The following is a 19,920-nucleotide window of genomic DNA, read 5'->3' as shown; positions in this document are numbered from 1 at the left end:
GCATAATCGAAGACTGTCCATCTATTGTCGGGAGAATAACTGATACATTAACATTCCTTCGAGATCCAGCAAACACTGAACATTTGAGCCATCTTTTAAATAAAGTTATTATTTTGGTCGCACTCCACGCAGCCGGACAGTGCAAACCTTGTTTACGTCAAGGAACGAATGTATAATCCTGAATCTCAACAAAGGCAGGACAAATGTCCCTGTCACCAGAAGACAGTAGATTGGCGCACAATGTCCTTTTTCGCCTAGTTACTGACTTTCCGGAATTGGTGGGGAGGCCAACCATCAGAGAGATTATCTGAGGAGATTCTGAAGAGACTTGTGCCGAGGGACAGATCGAGGGAGCAGAGTCAAGAACCTTACTATTTCTTCATACTGACAAGTGTCCAACATGTCCTCAGGACTGAAGCAGATTCGGGGGTGGACTGAGAAATCACATACTTTGAACATGCACAGTAAAGGTGACTCATCGAAGTGTTATTTTAATCTATTTTTTCCATAATTTTAGCAAAGGAACTGTATCCTGTATTAAGAGACACATGATGATGTATGCATGAAACCCACAAAAGCACCAAGAACTTAAATAGTCATTCCAGTCCCGATGAGACCTGAGGGTAAAGTAAATTAACTTGAAATGAACCTGATTAATAGTGATATACACACATTTATGGTAACGAATGAACAGGAAAGCCGGAGACCGGGTCGGCACAAGAAGAAAGAAAAAGTACTGATAACTACACGCGCACACACACACTGAATGCACACGAACCAGGCCTAGCGTCAATGACCAAAGAACCTCAAACGAAAGCAGCAGAGAAGATGAGACTGCCTACCAAAAAAACTTTCACAGGAGATGGTGAGAAAAAACTAGAAGAATTAACAGGAAGGCCAATAGAAGCAGTCTTGTCAGAAGCCCTTAAGAAAACAGAAGCGGCCGCAGAAAAACTCTCCACAAGGACACAAATGTTAGTAGACCTATTTCCACACATAGCTAGAGCGAGAAAACGACAAGAGGAACTGAAGAACAAAACAGAGACTGTATTACCCAGCACGCATATTCCAACACAAGGGACAAGTACCAGGCCTACAATACAGCCATATACCGGACCAGTGTTAGGCTGGGTGGCATGGGCACTTGCACGCAGCAGAGAAAAGATGCACGAGGACCAGGAAAGAGCTGCCAGACTCTTGTCCACTCAAATAGTGCAGATGAAGCCTGCACCATGGGCCAGGATACCTGAGAACACCCCAGCAAGAAAAAGCCATACAGAGGCATTCAGAGATGTAGTCCTATCAAACTACAGGAAAACATTAAGAATCGAGAGAAGCTTACATGAAGATAATGATGAACTAAATGATTACCTGGACAGCACAGCACATTTAGGGAACAACATTTGGTACCAGTACATGAAAGAAGTTGGAAGACGAAATTCAGAAGGAGAGTGCTTCGTTTGTGCACTTCTACCATACAGCATGGGGAAATCCAAGATCTTCGTGGCTGTAGAAATCCATGTCCCGACAGCACGTTTTCTGTCACACGTAGCAATGTGCAACACCAGAGGCCAGTTCATGGGAAGTGATGCCTCATTGATATGGGCAACTGAAACAGATTATCCTGATGAAGACTATTATGTTCAGGACATTAAGACGAGAAATAGAGCCCCTATTAGGAATCATGTGATCAGGTACGAGAAACCTGAAGTAAAAGGAGCAGGAATAAGATGGGAAGTAAACCCGAGACTGAATGTCCAAGGAAAAACTCCAGAAGAGGCTCACATTTGGAAAAACAGAGACCAAATGCAGATTTGGGGAACAGTACTTTCACCAAATGGATGGGAAGAAGGAGTAGTGATCTGCCGAGCATGGATGGTCCTTGGAGCCTGCAAGGAAGTAATACAAAACTCAGAGACTGTGCAAACCACTATGGCCAAAGCTTACAAAATTGCTGACATTGGTCGAGGACAGAGGAGGACCCTTGCAGATAGTGCCACTAGAAAGCCCACAATTGTGCTTCAGGAACAAAGGCACAAGGAAAATGTGAGTAAATCAGAACTGCGGACTAATTTTTGAAGCTCCAGGAATGACTCATGGGACTACAGTAATCATGGATCATTAGTGGGCATGTGGATCCAAAGCATACATCAGACTGCCTAAAAACTGGAGAGGCATGTGCACAATAGTGAATGTCCATGTTCCAGCACTAGTGATCCCGTAAAATGACCTGAATATTGATAGTTTCCTAAAAGCAGATGCTCACCTGTGGAAGAAGAGATCTGTGGAACTGACAACTCAAGTGAAGAGAGAACATTATTTCTCTGCCAAATCAGAAGAAGCATTTCATGCAATCCCATATGAACACAGGCTGTTCAGCCTCACCTCATCAGTGTTCGCGACAATCCTCATGCCAAGATTCCAAGTTGGAGCAAACACTAAATGGTTGCAGATAACCAGATGGGAGTTACTGCAAACCATCAACTTGACAATAAAAGGATTCAATGTGATCAAGGAAGAGCTAAGAGCCATCCGACTGAACAGATATGTACTTGACATGATCACAGCTATGGATGGAGGAGTTTGTGCAAAAATTGGAGAATCATGTTGCACATTTATACCTTCTCATGACAAAGAAAATGGAACTTTAACAGAAGCCATAGGTATGCTGACAAACCTGCAGAACCAGATGATCAATGAATCCAACGAAGTTGATGATGACAGCTGGTTTGGATCACTGTTTTCATGGGTTCCACAATGGATGGCAGATGCATTCAAGTTCTTGGGAGCCCTGCTAGTAATGATATTACTAGGATTTTGTGTTATCAAGATAATAACCTCGCAATGCCAGAAAACTGCAAAGAAAGCCATAGGGATGAAGATAATGAGTGATGTCAAACCAGGATGGAAGCCTAGAGATGTAACTGACGATGAATAAGAGACTTTGTGAAGGCAAGCGAGCATGCGCCAGAGGGTACGAATTTTCTTTACCCCAGGAAATGCAGAAATTATGAAGGAAAATGGATCTATTGTAGCCCAAATGGACAATGTCAGCTAATGACATGGAACAAAGACGAACATGTAAAAACAGCAGGAAGCCTGAGAGGAGTGATAAAAATATGGACTGCAAAGAGACATTCCTTCAAACCATCATGTACAAACCCAGAAGACGAAGAAGAAATGGATACAGAAGAACCAAGTAAGATGAATCCAAAAGAGGAAGCGGAAGTGGTCGATGAATCGACCAGAGAGGTCCTAAATAGAGCCTGCACTCCAGCCGGCCATTTTGAAGTACCAGGAACGTTCACACTGAGATATGTGATGTATGATGAGCAAATAAACCAGCAGAGAGCCGCATTAGGGCTCTGTCCAGTGCCCATCAGAAGAGCAATACCTATTGAAGGGCCAATAACCAGACAACCATGGGTAGTAAGGTATCCATTGAGAAAACCCTACCAGCAAATGACCCGAAATAAAGATTGCTAAAACACTGTCCGAGAAGAAACTCAACAGGCCTTAATTGAAGACGAATGGTGACGTCACGAGGGCCCGGACAGACTCACAGATGAAAGAAAATGACACAGAGACGAAACGCCATGAAAAAGGATATCATGAACTTAGGAAAGACGACGTTGAAAGATAAAGAAACTTAAACTGTCAAGCAGGATGAAGCTAACGCCTGTACATATGCTTGTAACCACAAGAAGATTAGTAAACAGTGCGGCTTGCTATGCTTAGTAGATGAATAGAGCGGCAAGCACCACCTATATATCTACCTCAACAAGGCACACTATATAAGTGCGAGTCCACTTTTATACAAAAAGCAGAATTAACTCAGGTTACTAGCGGTCAAACAGGACAGGATTCATATTCCAGCTAATACAAGAAGAGATGGCTGAATAGAAACTCAACAAGAGCAGCTTGTGCCTGGGAAGCCGAGGTTAGACCAAGAAAGGGAGGCGGATAGTAGCCCCGGAGGATCGAACTTCAGAGCAGCCTGCCCCGTGAAGGTCCATATAAGGTGGCCCAGGCAGGTGGCAGGGCAAATAAGAATTAAATGCACAAATAGAAGGAAAACTAAGCAGATTCACAGTGTGCTAGCACGTGACCAGCCAAGCGAGAAGAGGCACCTACGCCTGGCTGTCTCCCAAATAGGAGATACCATAACCTTTCCTGACAAGAAGCTACAGTTTCGAGGCCGACCACAGCCAACTAATTGACACATAGCACTAAAGCACTGATTGATGGAAGGGAGGCTTGGTGAATCTTGGGGAATCCTGCACCTGGTTGACCATTCTGCGTGCTGCTAATTAAAGTGGATATTTATGCATGGGGTTGAAGCCAACCCAATCATAGTAGACCAAATAATCCAGGGACCTATAGGTAGTAGAACCAATGGGACGTCGTACTTTTAGTGATGCCCACCGTAGTCATTTTTGAGGGAAGGGCTTAGACGCTCACCTAATGATGTTTATCCAATCCTCACACTCCATTACCATATACAGATATAGCACCTATATTTAAGTTACCTTTTCCAACCAATAGAATTGCATGATAACTTTTGAGTGTTACACGTCAATGATGATGAATTTTGGGTATAACTGTTACTGTTTGCATGAAGTTGTTGGGAGTTGAAGCGAGACGGGCTATCGCATCACTGTCGAGTTCCATATTTCCCTGTTTTTTGTACTCGTCATTAAACTGACTCCCCTTTGCCAAACCATTGAGTTGTCCTTATTGATTGGTGTTGGAGTAAGAAATCCTACACCCCATCCACTTTAAGGTGCAGCTATCTCATCTTAAAAAGTACTACAGAGCAAGCTCTGACTCTATGGGCCGGTCAGGGGTATCTCGCTCTCGTGGTAAACTGCCATAAATTCAAGCTGTTATTGTGGCAGGAAACCCACGCTTTGTCCACTGGATGCAAGGGGTTTGCTAGTGATTTGGGCAAAAATGGCTACTACATCACATATTCCACGCAATCCAGAGGGGTGATGATTTTGCTTCACAATTCCCTGCCTTTTCAACATAAGAAAGTCTGCTTGAATCCTCTGGGGTGCTATGTGTTGGTTTACGAGTTGTTTGCAGGGAGTTGGTATTGTTAAATGTATATGTATATGTTCCCAACATGGATGAGCCTGTGTTCTATGCTGAACTTGCAGATATGTTGGCCCTCTCGCCTTTAGAATCTGTATTGGGGGGGGGGGGGAGATTTCAACACGATTTTAAATGTCACTTTGGATAGATCAGGCCGGTCATATGGGGCCCTAACTAAGCCTGCACAAATTATATGGGACAGAATGACTGATCTGGGTGTGGTGGGTGTGTGGCGGGCCTTCAACCCTTAACGACAGTACAAATACGTTCTATTCCTCCATACATGATTCCTTTTCCCATATGGACTTCTGGCTTATATCTGATGTCCTTTCGGGTGGAGTCTTTGAGGTGAGCATGCTACCCAGAACATACTCGGATCACTCCCCGGTTCTGCTCACCCTTTGCCTTGCTGGGCTTCCTAGACCCTTGGTTCACTGGTGATTTAAATCCCAGTCTTTAACAGATGTTGCATTTGAAACCAACCTTTGCATGTATTTAAAGCTCTACTTTGAGACACGTGGGGTCTGTGGCCTTGGTAGCTACTACGTGGGAGGCCTTCAAGGCCTACATTCGGGGTATCGCGATGTCCACAGAATTTGGAATCCTCAAAACCATTGAGCGGCAACAGTCAGCTCGCCCTCCCCTTCACCACACTCTCACAAATTAAGGAGGCCTTAGACAGATTTATAGAGCGCGCGCTGAAACAGCTGAAATTTTTACAGGCTCCAGTGGCGGCAAGGAGGTATGGGGAGGGGGACCGCCCTGGCAGGCTGCTTGCTCGTGCGGACCGCCAGATGAGTGGGGGTTGCTGCATTCTGCTTATTAGGGGCCAAGCTTGCACCCTGATTCACACACTGACCGCGGTTAATGGGGTATTTGAAGCCTTCTATTCAGAACTCTACATGAACATGTGCTCAGATGCCGATATAGACCGGTTTCTGAGGAGTCTTCTGCTAACACAACTATCGCCGGAAGCCGTCGCTCATCTAGATCTCCTCATCACTCAGGAGGCGATCTCTCAGGCGATTGACTCACTCCCCACTGGGAAGGCACCCGGCCCAGACGATTTTACTGCTTGAACATTTTAGGTCTGCCGTGGTGCCTCACCTCTACAAAGTGTGGGTGGAAGCGCTTTAATCCCGCCTGCTTCCTAACACCACGCAGGAGGCAGTGATCACGGTGCTGCTGAAGCCTGATAAGCTTTCTCAACATTCCGGCTCGTATTTCCCCCCCACTCCCTAATAAACTCTGATGTTAAGATCTCTGCTAAGATTTTGGCTACCCTCCTGACATCCTATATGTCCTATATCGTTCATCCCAACCAATCTGGCTTCATACCTGGGTGCTCTACTGCGTTCAAGCTGCACCATCTGTTCATTATACTTGCTCAAATTGGTCCAAAGACTCAGGCCGTTGCAGCCACACTAGACATACAGAAGGCCTTTGACTCGGTCTCGTGGTGCTGCATGTACGCTGTGCTGGAGAAATGTGGTTTTGACTCCTAGTTTCTCTTCTGTCTGATTGCTCTACACCTCTGGTCGCTAGAGTTTGCACTAATGCAATGTTGTCGGCCCTCCCCTGTATAGCCAGAGGCACCCACCAAGGTTCTCATTTGTCTCCCTTATTGTTTGCTATAGCCATAGAGCCGCTAGCAGATCTCCTCAGGCACAGGCATAGGGGCATCCGGATGACTGGGGTCCCTGAAATGATATGCCTTCATGCAGAAGATGCGATACTATTTGTACGGGACCCACACATATCATGCAAGACGTTGTGGCGTTCTGTAAACTATCGGGCCTCAGGGTAAACTGTATTAAGTCTGAAATGTTTCCACACACGGATGCCGTGCCCAAGCCCTGTGACTTACTGGGTTTTTCCTGGGCCGCTACTGAAATGCGATATTTGGGGATCCCTTTACCGAGGAGACAAAATAACTTGTTTGACACAATTATACTAGATACTTGGTACGCCTCAAAACACAACTCACGGCATGGGCTCAGTTGCTGATGACCCTCGCGGATAAGATAGCATTGCTCAAGATGACAATCCTGCCAAAACTACTTCACTTTTTTCAGAACATACCTATACGCTATGGCCGGGCATTACATTTTTTAAAGACTTGGAAACTATCATCAATGCTTTTTTCTTGCACTCTGGTGCTTTGCATCTTAAGTGGGACATGGTCAGGGTGACCATGCCTTATACTCGAGGAGGATTTGCCGCTCCTGACTAAGATATATTGGCAGGCGCAGCACGCAGCCTCCTGGTTCTCTGGGAGATGGCGGTTCCATATGGTAAGGTCGAAAAATACTCAGCTGGGGAACGTGATGTTGGGTCTCTGGTAGTGCCTCCCACATTTGCAGACCCCTGTTCATATGACGCAGCGAGCGTTGCGGCCTTGGCCTGGTGTAAGGTGTGGAAACTTGCGGGGGTCACTCATCCCTATCATGGGAACTTTATGCTGTGGAATTGTATCCCGACTCTTCCCATAGTGGATGTGGGTACTGAGTGCCGCTGGGCTGAGAGTGGTTTTAGCACATTGGATGGCATGTTTCTTGATGGGAAATGTATCTCTGCAGGTGACATCCCCGCCCTTATGCAGTACAAATCTTAGGTGTGGCTTCAGTATATCAGCAACCGCAGGGTGTTCAAGGGATGACGGGCAACTTTTCCTGTTGAACCTGACGTGGACCCATTGTTGGAATATATTTTGGATGCCGGTGACTCCCGGGCATTGTGTCTTCTCTGTATAACTTAATCCAAGATGGGGTGTTGTCCCCCATACCTATTTTCCGGTTCCAAATGTGCATTGGATATGAATGTTGAGATCACAGATGAGGTATGGAGCGACATGTGAGCACAGACCCGGGAAGTCTCCTACAACTCCTGGTTTCGCTTAATACAGCTCAGTTTTGCACAGGTACCATTATACAATGGCACAAATTAAACTCTTCACCCAAACCAGTGCAGGCTGTTGCCCTAGGTGTGGGGTGGAGGGGGTTGATGTGGGTTACTTTCATATGGTATGGAGTTGCTGTAAACTGGGTGGTGCTGGTTGGAGGTTTGCTCTACACTTACTGACATAACTGGTGCCAGGTTAGATGTCACCTACATGGAGTGTCTTTTTTCATGTGTTCAAAGATCCAGTGGGGTGGGGGTATAAACTCGTTAATTTAGGCCTGATTCTTGCGATGCGCTGTCTATTGATGTATTAGTCAAGGCCCACTGTACCATCAATCAAACAATGGGTCTATGCCATCACTTGTGCCAGCGACACAGAAGAACAGTGGGCCTCTATGCAGCCAGCTGGGAGTCACCGAACAGACATTTGGCGACCCTTTAAAGCCTATTTGGCGTGCTTAAGACAGTCCCCAAATATACTGAGCAAACCTGTAACTGCACTTCCTGCTGTGTGGCAATCCTGTGTTCCCATGAGGCTTCAGCTCAGTTTACTCATTCCACTGACTATGCAGTCGCCTGTGGCTTCCTATAACACTGTCTCGTATTTACCTTTGCTCCTGCTTACTGTCCTTATGTTACCTGTATTGCGTCTAAATAATGATCTGAACCAAGTACTTTAATAAAGAACGTTTTAAAAAAGAAAGGGAGTATGTGAATTGTTATATTAAACTTTATCCTTTCTCCTCTCATGGGGGCAGGGGGTACAAAACAATGTGGTGGCCCATTTACTAAGACCCAAACACAAGGGCAGTACAAAAGGGTTGTTTGGCTGTTGGCTTCTCAATAGAACAATTCTTCCGATGTCATGACACATGGTACATTTCTCAAAGATTAGATACATTTCCTTTAGCTATACAGTGTGTATCCGTTGACTATTCATCAGAAACACCTTTTTGAAGCTGCAGAGGATGCAAAATAAAGCAGTCAAACACTGTTTCAACCTAAGGAAATGAGAATGAGCAAAAATCACTACTGACAAGGCAGAGTTGAGTTTAAGGTTTTCAGCACAATCCACAAAATATTTTTGGGGAAGGGCACCAAATGCCTTCAATGGCTAACTGCTCAATACCGCACCACTCAGGAGCAGAAGATCCATTCATAAATCTCTGGTTTGCTAATATAGTTAAGCCAAAGGCAAATGGATGAAGACCATGAAAACTGAAGGTTGTCAATTCTGGAACACACTCACAACTGCTTACAAAACAATCAAACTATCAAAGTGTCAAGAAAGGTCTCAAAACTCCACTTTTCAACCGAGCATTGCATCTTTAAATCACATTCAGTGGGACCAATTCCTTAAAGGGACCGGATCCCACAGTTTACTGTAGGGCATGACTGGATCATTAGCATGCACCATAGTAGATTGACGAACACAACCAATCCTACACTAGTGTGGTCCCACTCGATCACCAGACAGGCACTGAGGACGACTCGTGAGGCCAGGAGCTCCTCGCCTACACTCGCTACTGCAGGAGCAGCGTGGTGTCATCCAACACAGAGCTAAGCCCTGTGGGCATTGTAGATGGTGCTGACATATAACAGAAATAATTTAGCTTTAAAATAACTAATTTGAGCAGAGCGATTCCAAGCACCGCATTTAGCGCAGAGAGGTGACTGCGTTGTCTGTGTGTGCAAAGTGGGGCTGGTGTCCCTATAGGTGCACAAAGCTGCAGAAGGCACTGTGCTAGTAGTAGCTTTGAATCTCAAAATAGCTGACGCTTTTTTGTTTGTGCAAACAGCCATCCATCCTGAAGCTGCACCCTAGTGATTGGCTGGCTACCGCATCTAATAGCCAATCTCATCACCGGAGGCGGAAGCCGACCTTCTCACTCCAAGGCCCCGAAACCAAGGCTCCTGTCTGTGGCTGTCCGTGCATGGACAGCCACAGGCACACATCTCTGACTATGATCCATTCCCCGGACAGGTTACTTGACTGCTATCATTGCAACTGCTCCAAAGGCCTGCCACGACCCCTGCAGTCATGAAAGTGAGTCTGAGGAACTCCAACACTAACTCTTCTGAAGCATCTTCCGTGCTCCATCCTCGCCTTAGCTAACCTCATTCCGTTCATTGCATTTTCAACGTGTATTTGTCTACTTGTGCACCATTAGCTTTGCATTGTTGCTGCCTCCATTTTTTAAATATTTTTTAGGTGCGTATTGATTATACATCACTGACACCTATCCAAGGTAATTCTATTTCCTCAGTGTGTCTCATACTCATTCTACTAGGCCACCTAGTGAGTTTTCCAGAACTGTGCAGTGCTGCCACTCCTCCCCCATTCCTTGCCTAATCCTCTGCCTCTCTCCATCTCTCTTATATTCTCGAACCTCTACACTATCACCTATCCCCCATCTCTCTCAAGTCCAGCAGGGAAAAGCACAAAAAAGATAAGTGCAAACCCTGTACTTCCCATTGCAGACAACTATGTCAGTGCTTCCTCTAGAGCTCTAGAGTTTTCATTGATATCCTTTCTCTGTCCCTTCTCCTGATCTTTGCCCCCCCCCTCATCTCCACTCTCCCTCCTTCCACACGCTCCTCTATTAACAGTGGCACCAAGTGGGAAATCCTCTTTGCTGGTTTCATTTCCTCTCGTTGCTTCGTTAATGTCTATCACACTGGCACCGGTCTGGTTCAGGGACCTCAACCCAACCTCCTTCTCTTTGACCACATCCTGCCTTCTCTCATTAACTTCCTTCCTACGCCTGCATCGCCCCCTTCTACTTCCTCTCCCCCTCCTCTGGTTGGTTTTCCATGCCCCTGTACCCCACCTCAGAAAACCTTCAAAGGCATTGACCATGTATACTACTGTATCACCCAAACCTCTCGTCACCATGTGTGCCCACTGTACCTGTGTGTCACTGTGTACCCTGCTTTCTTGTTCCCCGTGCTGTTGCTATATGTCCGTATGCCCCTCTATCGCCATAAGCCCAGCCCACTGTCACTGTGTGTCAGTGTGTCAATTTGTTCCCTGCCATCCTGTTCACATGCCTGGTCTCGGGTGCCTTAAAGATGAACCATCATATCATATCATATATCACATCACTACGCTTACTCTACGCTTACTCTCTACTATACACCATCACACAACTAGAACACAGCTATACCCCTCATAAATTCGGCCTAGCTGTTCACATACGAACACTTCCCCATGAACAACTTACCACCCTAATGAAACACTTTAAACCTACCAGTGCTTTGAGATCATACCAATGATATATAGAGCGCTATATAAATGACAAGTAACATAACATAACCACCTCCACCTGGCGACTCTTAATGCCCGCTCAGCCAACAAACGCTCCTCTGATATCCTTTTGCTCATTGAAGACATTGACCTCAACATTCTCGCTCTTACGGAGACTTGGTTCAAAGCCAGCTCAGTCACTGCCTTTGACTCCCCCCTCCCTTATGGCTTCAAGATCATCTCCAAGCCTCGACCTCACTGCACCGGCTGGGGCGTCGGCTTAATCTTCCCCAAGTGGGTTCCTGTCTCCGTCTTCTCTACCCAGCCCTACTCCTCTTTTGAAAGCCTGGTCTGTAAGTTAGTCACCTCTTCCACCACCACCCTGACCATTGCTACCATCTACTGGCCTTCAGGCGCCACCTCCCTATTCCTCTCGGAATGGGCTGACTTCTGCTCATCTTTACTTTACTCCACCTCTAACCTTCTCCTCCTGGGTTATTTCAACATCCAACTGGACTCCCCAAGCTCTGCATCCACTCTATTCACTGACCTCTGCACCTCTCCATTCTCCCTTCCGGGCCAACCCACACAGTTGGACACACCCTTAATGCCCTCAGTCACTCTGACCTCTCTCTCTCTCTCTCTCCCCCCATCAGTCACCCCTCTCTCCTGGTCAGACCACTCTCTTCTCTCCTCACATCTTGGGCCCATTGGCCCGCTGACCGCCTTCAAAGGTCCCACTAACCTCGTTCAATAACGTCCGCCCAATGAAACGAGTGACTGGACAGCCTTCGCCTCCACCTACATCTTCTGTCACCCCCCCCACCTCTGACTCTACCTCTGACACTGCCCTCAGCAATCTACATCTTACCATCGCCAACACTCTTGACATTCTTGCCCCAGTCATGGGGATCCATCTGAAACATGCCTCAAAGCGTAACACCTGGTACAACACCGAACTTGCAGCCCTGAAATGTAATTGCAGGGCAGCAGGACGGAAGTGGCTTACTTCAGGCGCATCCTCTGACAAACTGACATGCCACCTGCTCCAAAGACAATACTGACTCGCCATCCGTGCAAAGAAAAGAGCCCACATCCAGGCACCGGTCTCCAGCGCATCCAATAACTCGGCTGAACTTTTCAAAATGTGCAGCGAACTAGCCAACCCCTCTGCAGTATCCTCCCCCTCCTCTTCTCCTTCCCAGACCCTCTGTGATACATTGAACTCACACTTTGCCACAAAAACTCAGGACATTCTGACCTGAGTTTCTAAACTCCCTCCCATCCCACACCCCCTTCACCACACGCCCCTCCTTCCTCCTCCTTCTTCTCTCCTGTCACACCTGAATAAGTTACCAAAGCTGTCCACTCCATGAAGGTCTGTTCTAAACAAGTCTCCCCTTGTTCATCCAGGACCATCAAGGATAACATTGGTGTTCTTGCTCCTGCTCTCATTGATTTCTGCAATCACTTTTTTGTAACTGGATCTTCCCATCCCCCCTCAAGCACTCCCTTGTGCACCCACTCCTGAAAAAACCATCCTCTGATCCTACCTGCCCTGCCAGCTATCTCCATCAGCCCCTTCCTGGGGAAGCTGCTTGAGAAGCTGGTCTTGACGCAACTCAACTCTCACACTGAACTTGTCTATCGCCTCCACGACCATCAATCTGGATTCCGAGCATCCAGAGGCATGCAAACTGCTCTTCTGAACACCCGTGAAGAACTGCTTGCATCTCTGGACTCCAACTCTCCAGATGTCCTCATCCTTCTCGATCCCTCTTCTGCATTTGACACAGTAAACCATTCCATCCTCATACAAAGGATCCATGATACTTGATATCTCAGAATGAGCAAAGGATTGGCTATCCTTTTTCCTCACTAACCACTCCTCCTAAGTCATCCCTGGCCCCTTCTACTCTCCTGCTTCCATCTCCACCTGTGGTCTCCCCCAGGGCTCTATACTCTCCTCGTGGCTCTTTGGCATCTACCTTGCTCTCTTTGCACGCCTCATTTCCTCCTTCTCTTCCAACTTGCAGTGTTATGCAGATGATACACAGCTCTTCTTCAGATTCCCTGCTGACCCTCTTGCACCCTCCATCATCCCTGACTGCCTATCTGCCATCTAGTCCTAGTGCGACTCCAATGATCTCTGCCTCCGAGCCTGTAAAACGGAGATCCTTCCCATTAAGAATCCTGCTCCCTCCTCCTTCCCCTCACTCTCGCCTTCCTCCTTGGGCTCTCTCCCTTCGCCTTCAACTGAAGCAAGAAACCTTGGGAGTCATCTTCGACACATCTCTCTCCTTCCTCCCTCACACTCAGGACATTGCCAAGGCGTCCAACTATCAGCTCTTCCTTCTCAAAGGAATTTGACTTTTCTCACTTTCCCACAGAGGCTCAACATGACTCAAGCCCTGGTTCTCTCTAGGCTTGACTACTGTAACAGCCTCCTCCTGAACCTTTCCTCTTCAACTCTGTAACCCCTCCAGCTTAGCCAGAATAGGGCAGCAAGATGTATACTTGGCCTTAAGCCCAGGGACTGCATCTCTCCAGCATAAAAAGTCTTCACTGGTTTTCGGTTGCTGCACAGATTAAATTCAAATCCCTCTGCATCATCCACAAGGCTGTCAGGGCCCAGGGACCACACTACCTTCAACTTTATCTCACTAAATGTTCTCCCTCTAGACCACTTTGTTCCTCTGGCACCAACTCTCTGTGTGTAAAGCGTTTTGCTAAACAGAGGGCAGGGTGTCGCTCACTTGCCACTGCGGGCTTCCTCCTCTGGAAGAGCCTCCCTCTGCGCCTTGAGCAGGATCTCCACTTCTTCCAGAAGCTCCTTAAAACCTTCCTCTTTTCCTCCTCTTTCCCTCCTTCTCTCCTTCTCTCCTCTGCTAATCCCACAGTTGCTGAAACGGTGTACTTGGCCCTTTTGCATCCTCTGTGCCTTGACCTCCCACACCAATTCTTCCCAGCTCCTGTCTATCCACAGCATTTAGCATCTGCACACCCTCCGCTCTGGAGGCTTGCACTTACACATCCCGCGGCCCAGGTTGTGTAGCACTCAATATTACTAGCACTTTGGCTATGGCTCTCCCTCGAGCCCAGATACCCCAGCACTTAACCACCTCTTCCCTCTTCCTTTCTGCACTTGCACGTTCTGAATACTCACAAGGCGTAGTAGGCTCGTCCCTCCCACCTCTGTTCTAAAATATTGTGTTGTGTTGTATTTCCCTTCCCTGCTCCCTCCCTGCCCGGTGGCCGCTTTGAAACAGTATTTTCTTATTGTATAAGCGCCTAAAAAGCATAGGATAAATGAATAAATAAATGCCTAACTCGGTCCCAAAGGTGATCCAAAGATGCCCATGAACAATCGCACTCAGAAGTGGCATTCAGCAAAATCACAGAACAAAGAAATAAGTACATCTAACCACCCCGTGTGCATTTGGGCTAGAGAACAAATATGTTTTTGATTAGTGCTTGAAACAGTATTTATTAATTTGTTTTTATTATTAGTTGGGACTTTGGAATTTTTATGTTCTAGCCTATGCGTTTACTGCAAACATGTATTGCTTATACATAGAGGTTGCAGTAAACTTATGTGAATAAAATCAAAGTATTAAACACCAACATATTCTTAGGAGCAGCACAAATAGTTCGCATCCAACTGCTTGTCGACACAGGTTTCAAATTGTCAATGAATTGCTAAGGGTATTTGTGCCAGTTTATTTTTTAACTGACTAATTTATTGATGTTTCTTTTTGTTTTACAGCTAGAGATCAAGAACCTTCTGCTAATACAGGTGCAGGTAGGAATTTCACATTTTAAAGCACTTCATTTCTTTTCAAATTGAGTTTTGATACAAGGGCTGCTAATCACTGTGAAACAAAGGCAACAAATTGTGCAGCGATTCACAAAAATTATTTAAAGACCACCTTATCACTTGCACATAGCCAATGAGAAAAAATAGATTTCAACTGCAGATTGGAATTCATACAGGAACATCAACGTAAAATCTAAACATGTGCATGAGTCGAATCACAAAGGCCCATTAAGCTACTCCACATGTCTTCGAATTAATTATTCCTAGAGCAATATAATAGCTTATGAAATGTCACTAGGTTTAGCATCTTCATTTATGGATTTTGAATGGTCAAAACTAAATTTCACTTTAAGGAACAAAGGGATTTCTCTATTCCTGGACACTAGTTGGGCAACATTGGCAAAAACCATTAACTTTGTTGCCCCCCGCCCTCTTAAATCTTCTTGTTTTTCTGATGGCAATCCCCAGTGGCTCTAATGTGGTGATTTACAGCGATAAAGGGTAGATCTGACTAGCTCCTTTATTCTATGGGAACGGCAATAAAAGAGGGTTTGTTAATGCAGCTGCTGCTCCAGAATAGAGAGATCCCATTGATTCTCACAAATTGAGACCAATGTCAATATGAAGCCATTCTGAGTGTGAATAGTCTACTTAGTATTGCAAAAGGTATTTACTGCTTACAGCTTAAATTACGGATTTAGATCAAATAAAGTGCTTGTCAGATGTTACTCTTGCCATATATTTTTGGGTTGACGCTGTCCTGATCCTGTCCTGGGTTCCTGGTCCCATGGCTACTTCCATCTTGAAAACCCCTAACATAATCTCTTTAACCCGCCTCCCCAATCTCCTATCTCCTCCTGCCTCCCTGGCATTTTGCCCTGGACCGAACTGGTACACTGAAACCTCTGCTCTCTGTAGCCAGTTAGGAGTACCTGTTCTCCACACTCCACCGGTATAGCAGCTGTATTGCCCCATTTAGCTTTCCACCATCCTTCCCCACAAATGTTACTGGTTTTATTCTTCTCCAACCTAATGACATCCTTTACATCTGATAACCCTTTTCTAACCTCCTCACCAACTCCTGCAGATGGCATGCTCCCTCCCCTTAGTAACTCTCACGCTGTGTCTCCCTCTTTAGCTAGTCTACTTCCACCTTCTTGTAATACCCATTTCTCCTGAGGATATGGCCTCCCATCGCCTCCAAAAAACTCTTGTTCCAAATTGTGACACTCCTCCTCTAGACAAAATTCTCCCTCTCCAGATGTCAATCCTCTCTTCCATGTACTTCTCTCATTCCAACCTTCTTGCTCTGCTCCCTCTAAAGCTTTCTTCTATATAGTATTCAGTCTTGCTAACCTTCCTAATGTTCCCCCTCCAACATCCACCTCTCCCCCCAATCGACCTCTGGCTTGTCAGTCTCCCCAAACAACTTTCCCGCCAACTCCTTCTCGAACACTCAACCCTCCCAGACTGAATTAGCTGTTTTTTAATAGCGTGGCCTCCGCTCTACTTAGGTGTGCTCTAGGATACTGTTTGCCCCTGTGTAGTAGGGGGTTGTGTTCCTCTGTGATTGAGACTTCAGAATGCAGTACTGTGGATTAGAAAGGGGATGGCTCAAGCTCACATTAGCCCTGCCGCCATCTTGAAAGTACTGTCTGGTCTGTGTGAGGTCTGCTCCCATCCCTTTTGAAACTCTGCTTCCATTGTCTGCTTTAAACTGGCTCCCTTTGATTTCCCAGCGTATGAATCTAAAGTCAGAAAACCAACTGGTAAGCATGTGGCGGTGTCTGGTGCAACTGTTTGGGAATGTGCAGGTTTGTAACGCACACAAACTGAACAGGAGAAGAGAATAGGGGTTGTTTTCTTTATCTTATCAACACAAGTCAGTTTCAGATTGTTCGCATGCAACTTTGTAAGCACAGAAATGTCATTATCTGCATGCGTGTGAGTGATATTTAGAAATATTTCCTTTAGTGCTGTAGGAAGAAATGTTTTCCCGTTCGTTGATGCCATCAAATCGTTTTAGCCTTGTTTCTTTTAAGAGGAAGGCTTCATTTACTACACCTGGGTTGGTTCTGGCTAGAGCGATGGAATCCGTCTCTGTGTGCCAGTCTTAGGAACAGGTGAATCTTTAAGACATCTTGACTTCCCTCTTTCCCCCTTGTCCTTTGAGGGCCACTGGTGAATGAGGGTATCAGTGCTCCTTTCTCTGGCCCATGCCTTAGTGTGGGACCCAGGTCCAGCATCAACTAACTTGGGGTGTACCCAGCTGCTTTGACAACTCACTGCGGGTTCCTAGAGTTAGGCTGGGGAATTCATTACATCATAGAGTGCCTTAACTTTTGACTTATTTGGTCCATTGCTTCTTTATTTTCAGATTGGAGTATGCATGTTGCACAGTGTGTACATTTACAAGCAAAATCAACATGAGGGAGACCAAATGCGCCACATTCTTTTTTTTTTTTTCCTTTTAATTTTAGGAACGCCTTGTAAGAAAGTGGTTTTGGCTGCAAAGGATGGGCGGGCTCTGTCCCAGACCAGCGCATGCCCCTTCTCTCCATTATTTGTTACTTGTAGCTGTTTTTGCTATTTGTTTGCCAATTTCCAAACTATTGTATAGCATGTTTCCCTAAGGAATCACGGGATCACCAGTGAGCGTCAACCCGATGCTAAGATTAGAACGAGAAACTAAATTGCATGTAGGACGTTCCCCGAGCAGTCTGGTGCTTGCTGAGAGTGCGATTTTGAGTTTACTTTATTTTTATTTTAAAGATGTCTTCCTTTCCTCTTTCTTTGTTTCATTGTTTTGAGAAGATTCATTGCGGAATCCTATTCCATTGTGTTTGTTTCTTATATATTCTATAACCTATGAAGTGCCGATTGCCACCATAGTCATTTTTTCTGTCACTTGACATTTCACTTCACCAATTTTTGTGCCTGCCTCATCAAGTTACCTCATGTTATTCCCTGACTCCACCCTCATGCCAAGAAACGTTTTTATACCCTTCACCGTACGTCTCAGCCACATACTCTTCCTAAGTTTTTGTGATTTCATGCTCCAAGAGCCAGGATCTTTACTCTATGGCAACGCCCCTTTCCTTGCCTTCCAGACAAAGGGAAATAGTCCCTTATTCAATGCTACCATGCCAACTCAACACAACACTCTGAAGGCATGCTGTCAAATAAAAATGGTCTCCAAAAGGGAAAAAGCCCAGTGGCATAAAAACGATGACTGTTCTGCAGCCTGGCAAGAGTTTGAGGTAGAGAGAGCTGCCAACCACAGATGAAGAGCAAGCATCGCACAAAGGAGCAGGGTTGCAACTCCTTTCCATCCTGTCACCGGCCATCTATATACTAAGTGCAATCCAATGGCAAGAGGACATGCTCAATTATTACCCATAGTAGAACAGGTATGCACAAGGAACAGCCACCCCATTGCAACAAGAGCATCTGAAAAGCTGACATCTTGGCTCATAAAGAGCACCACTGTACTGTGGCAAACATTTAATGCATAGACTTAACAACACATCTCAACGATTTTCATTAAAATGGGTTATACTGTGGTCCTATTTTCTCACCAGGGATGATGTTACCATGGCATAGTTGTAGATAAAGTTGGTTGCATCCTAGGATTGTTCACTCATGATGACAACAGGTGATTGTAGTTGTTGCTTCTCACTTTCTGGTGTTATGTTTTCTCCTCCACACCTAGCATGTTCAATGTGCGTCTCGATTGTTAAGAAAAATCTTTTTCTTTGTGCAGCTTTGTTGTCTACTTCAACGGGACCCCAGCATATCTGCTTTTTGGTTACTCTGACCTGTTTTTTTGGGAGCAAGGTCATTTGAAACCTCACTCCTTGGCTTGACTCCTTTTGTTTTGTGGCACTAGTGTGCCCTGAAGATTAGCAGCGCCAATTAAGGTACTGTCCCCCAATTACGTTTATTGTTGCCTTAAATGGAGGTACTGCCCCCAAGCCCATCGTAGCCTCCCTTGAGAAAAGAATGGTGGATGGAAATGTATTTCATTTTTTTGTGCAATACATATTTTCCATTTAGTAAGTGAAGCATAAAGACGGGTAGCAGTTGTACCTTTCATTTTTATATTTGTGTGCATGCCTGTTTTTTTTTTGTTGTTTCTTTTTACCACATGGCAGGGTTTTGTGCAGTACAGTGTAACTGGTTTAGACGAAGTATGGGGCTGCAGGTGGCACCAATGCAAGCCTAAATGTGTGTGAGAATATGGCTGTACCTAACCTGCCTGTCCCGGATTGGACAGCTGACCATAGTTTGAATCTTGCAGGTCCCTTGATAGGTGGGGTGCAGTCTCGTAATTTTTAATTTGAAGATTGATATGGAGCCATTCTTCAATCAGCTACTGGATCCAAGCACTGGAGGCTCCAGAGGGACGGTGGAAGACTGCTACTGGGACAGCCATTGCCCAAGCCATCTACAGCAAAGCTCTTCTGTGTTATCGAATGTGAAGACCTTGAACAGGGCCTCCCTCCCTTGAACTGTTGGGCTTCGCCTGTTGCCTGGTTCTTGCACAGCCTGGTGCTGGGTTACTGCTGGTGCATGCACCTCGGTGGCCCTGTGCATCACTGCTCTTGACTGCTCTCTATCCAGAAAGGAGAGAGCAGTCCTGCTGAATATTGAGTCCTGAAATACAGAGTAGGCATGCATTAAGACCCTGTGTAGGGGTCATTCCAAGTGTTAGTTATGTTCGTAGTGTCCTGTGTATACTCCATTGTATCTGAAGCCGAGGTAATTCAGCCTGAGTCCTGCCTCGTACTGTCTGTAATAGTTAGGTTGCTCTTGAAGACCGTAACCACTGAATTGACAGACCCAGCTTTCATACTTG

At 45.8% G+C, this 19,920-nt stretch overlaps 1 protein-coding gene across 2 annotated transcripts in view; it reads left to right on the top strand.

Annotated features, from left to right (window-relative positions):
- MST1 (macrophage stimulating 1) overlaps positions 1–19,920 on the top strand; it is a 1,288,434-nt gene that overhangs the window by 974,416 nt on the left and 294,098 nt on the right. For both annotated transcript variants that reach the window (XM_069644177.1, XM_069644176.1), the window contains one exon: positions 15,012–15,047. In XM_069644177.1, coding sequence (XP_069500278.1) covers positions 15,012–15,047 — 36 coding nt within the window. The remainder of the gene's footprint in view (positions 1–15,011; positions 15,048–19,920) is intronic.

Source organism: Ambystoma mexicanum, chromosome 2p (genome assembly GCF_040938575.1).
Source record: "Ambystoma mexicanum isolate Mex_15411 chromosome 2p, UKY_AmexF1_1, whole genome shotgun sequence".
NCBI classification, from domain to species: Eukaryota; Metazoa; Chordata; class Amphibia; order Caudata; family Ambystomatidae; genus Ambystoma; species Ambystoma mexicanum.
The sequence above is the reverse complement of the archived record's forward strand: the minus strand, read 5'-3'. Positions and strand labels throughout refer to the sequence as shown.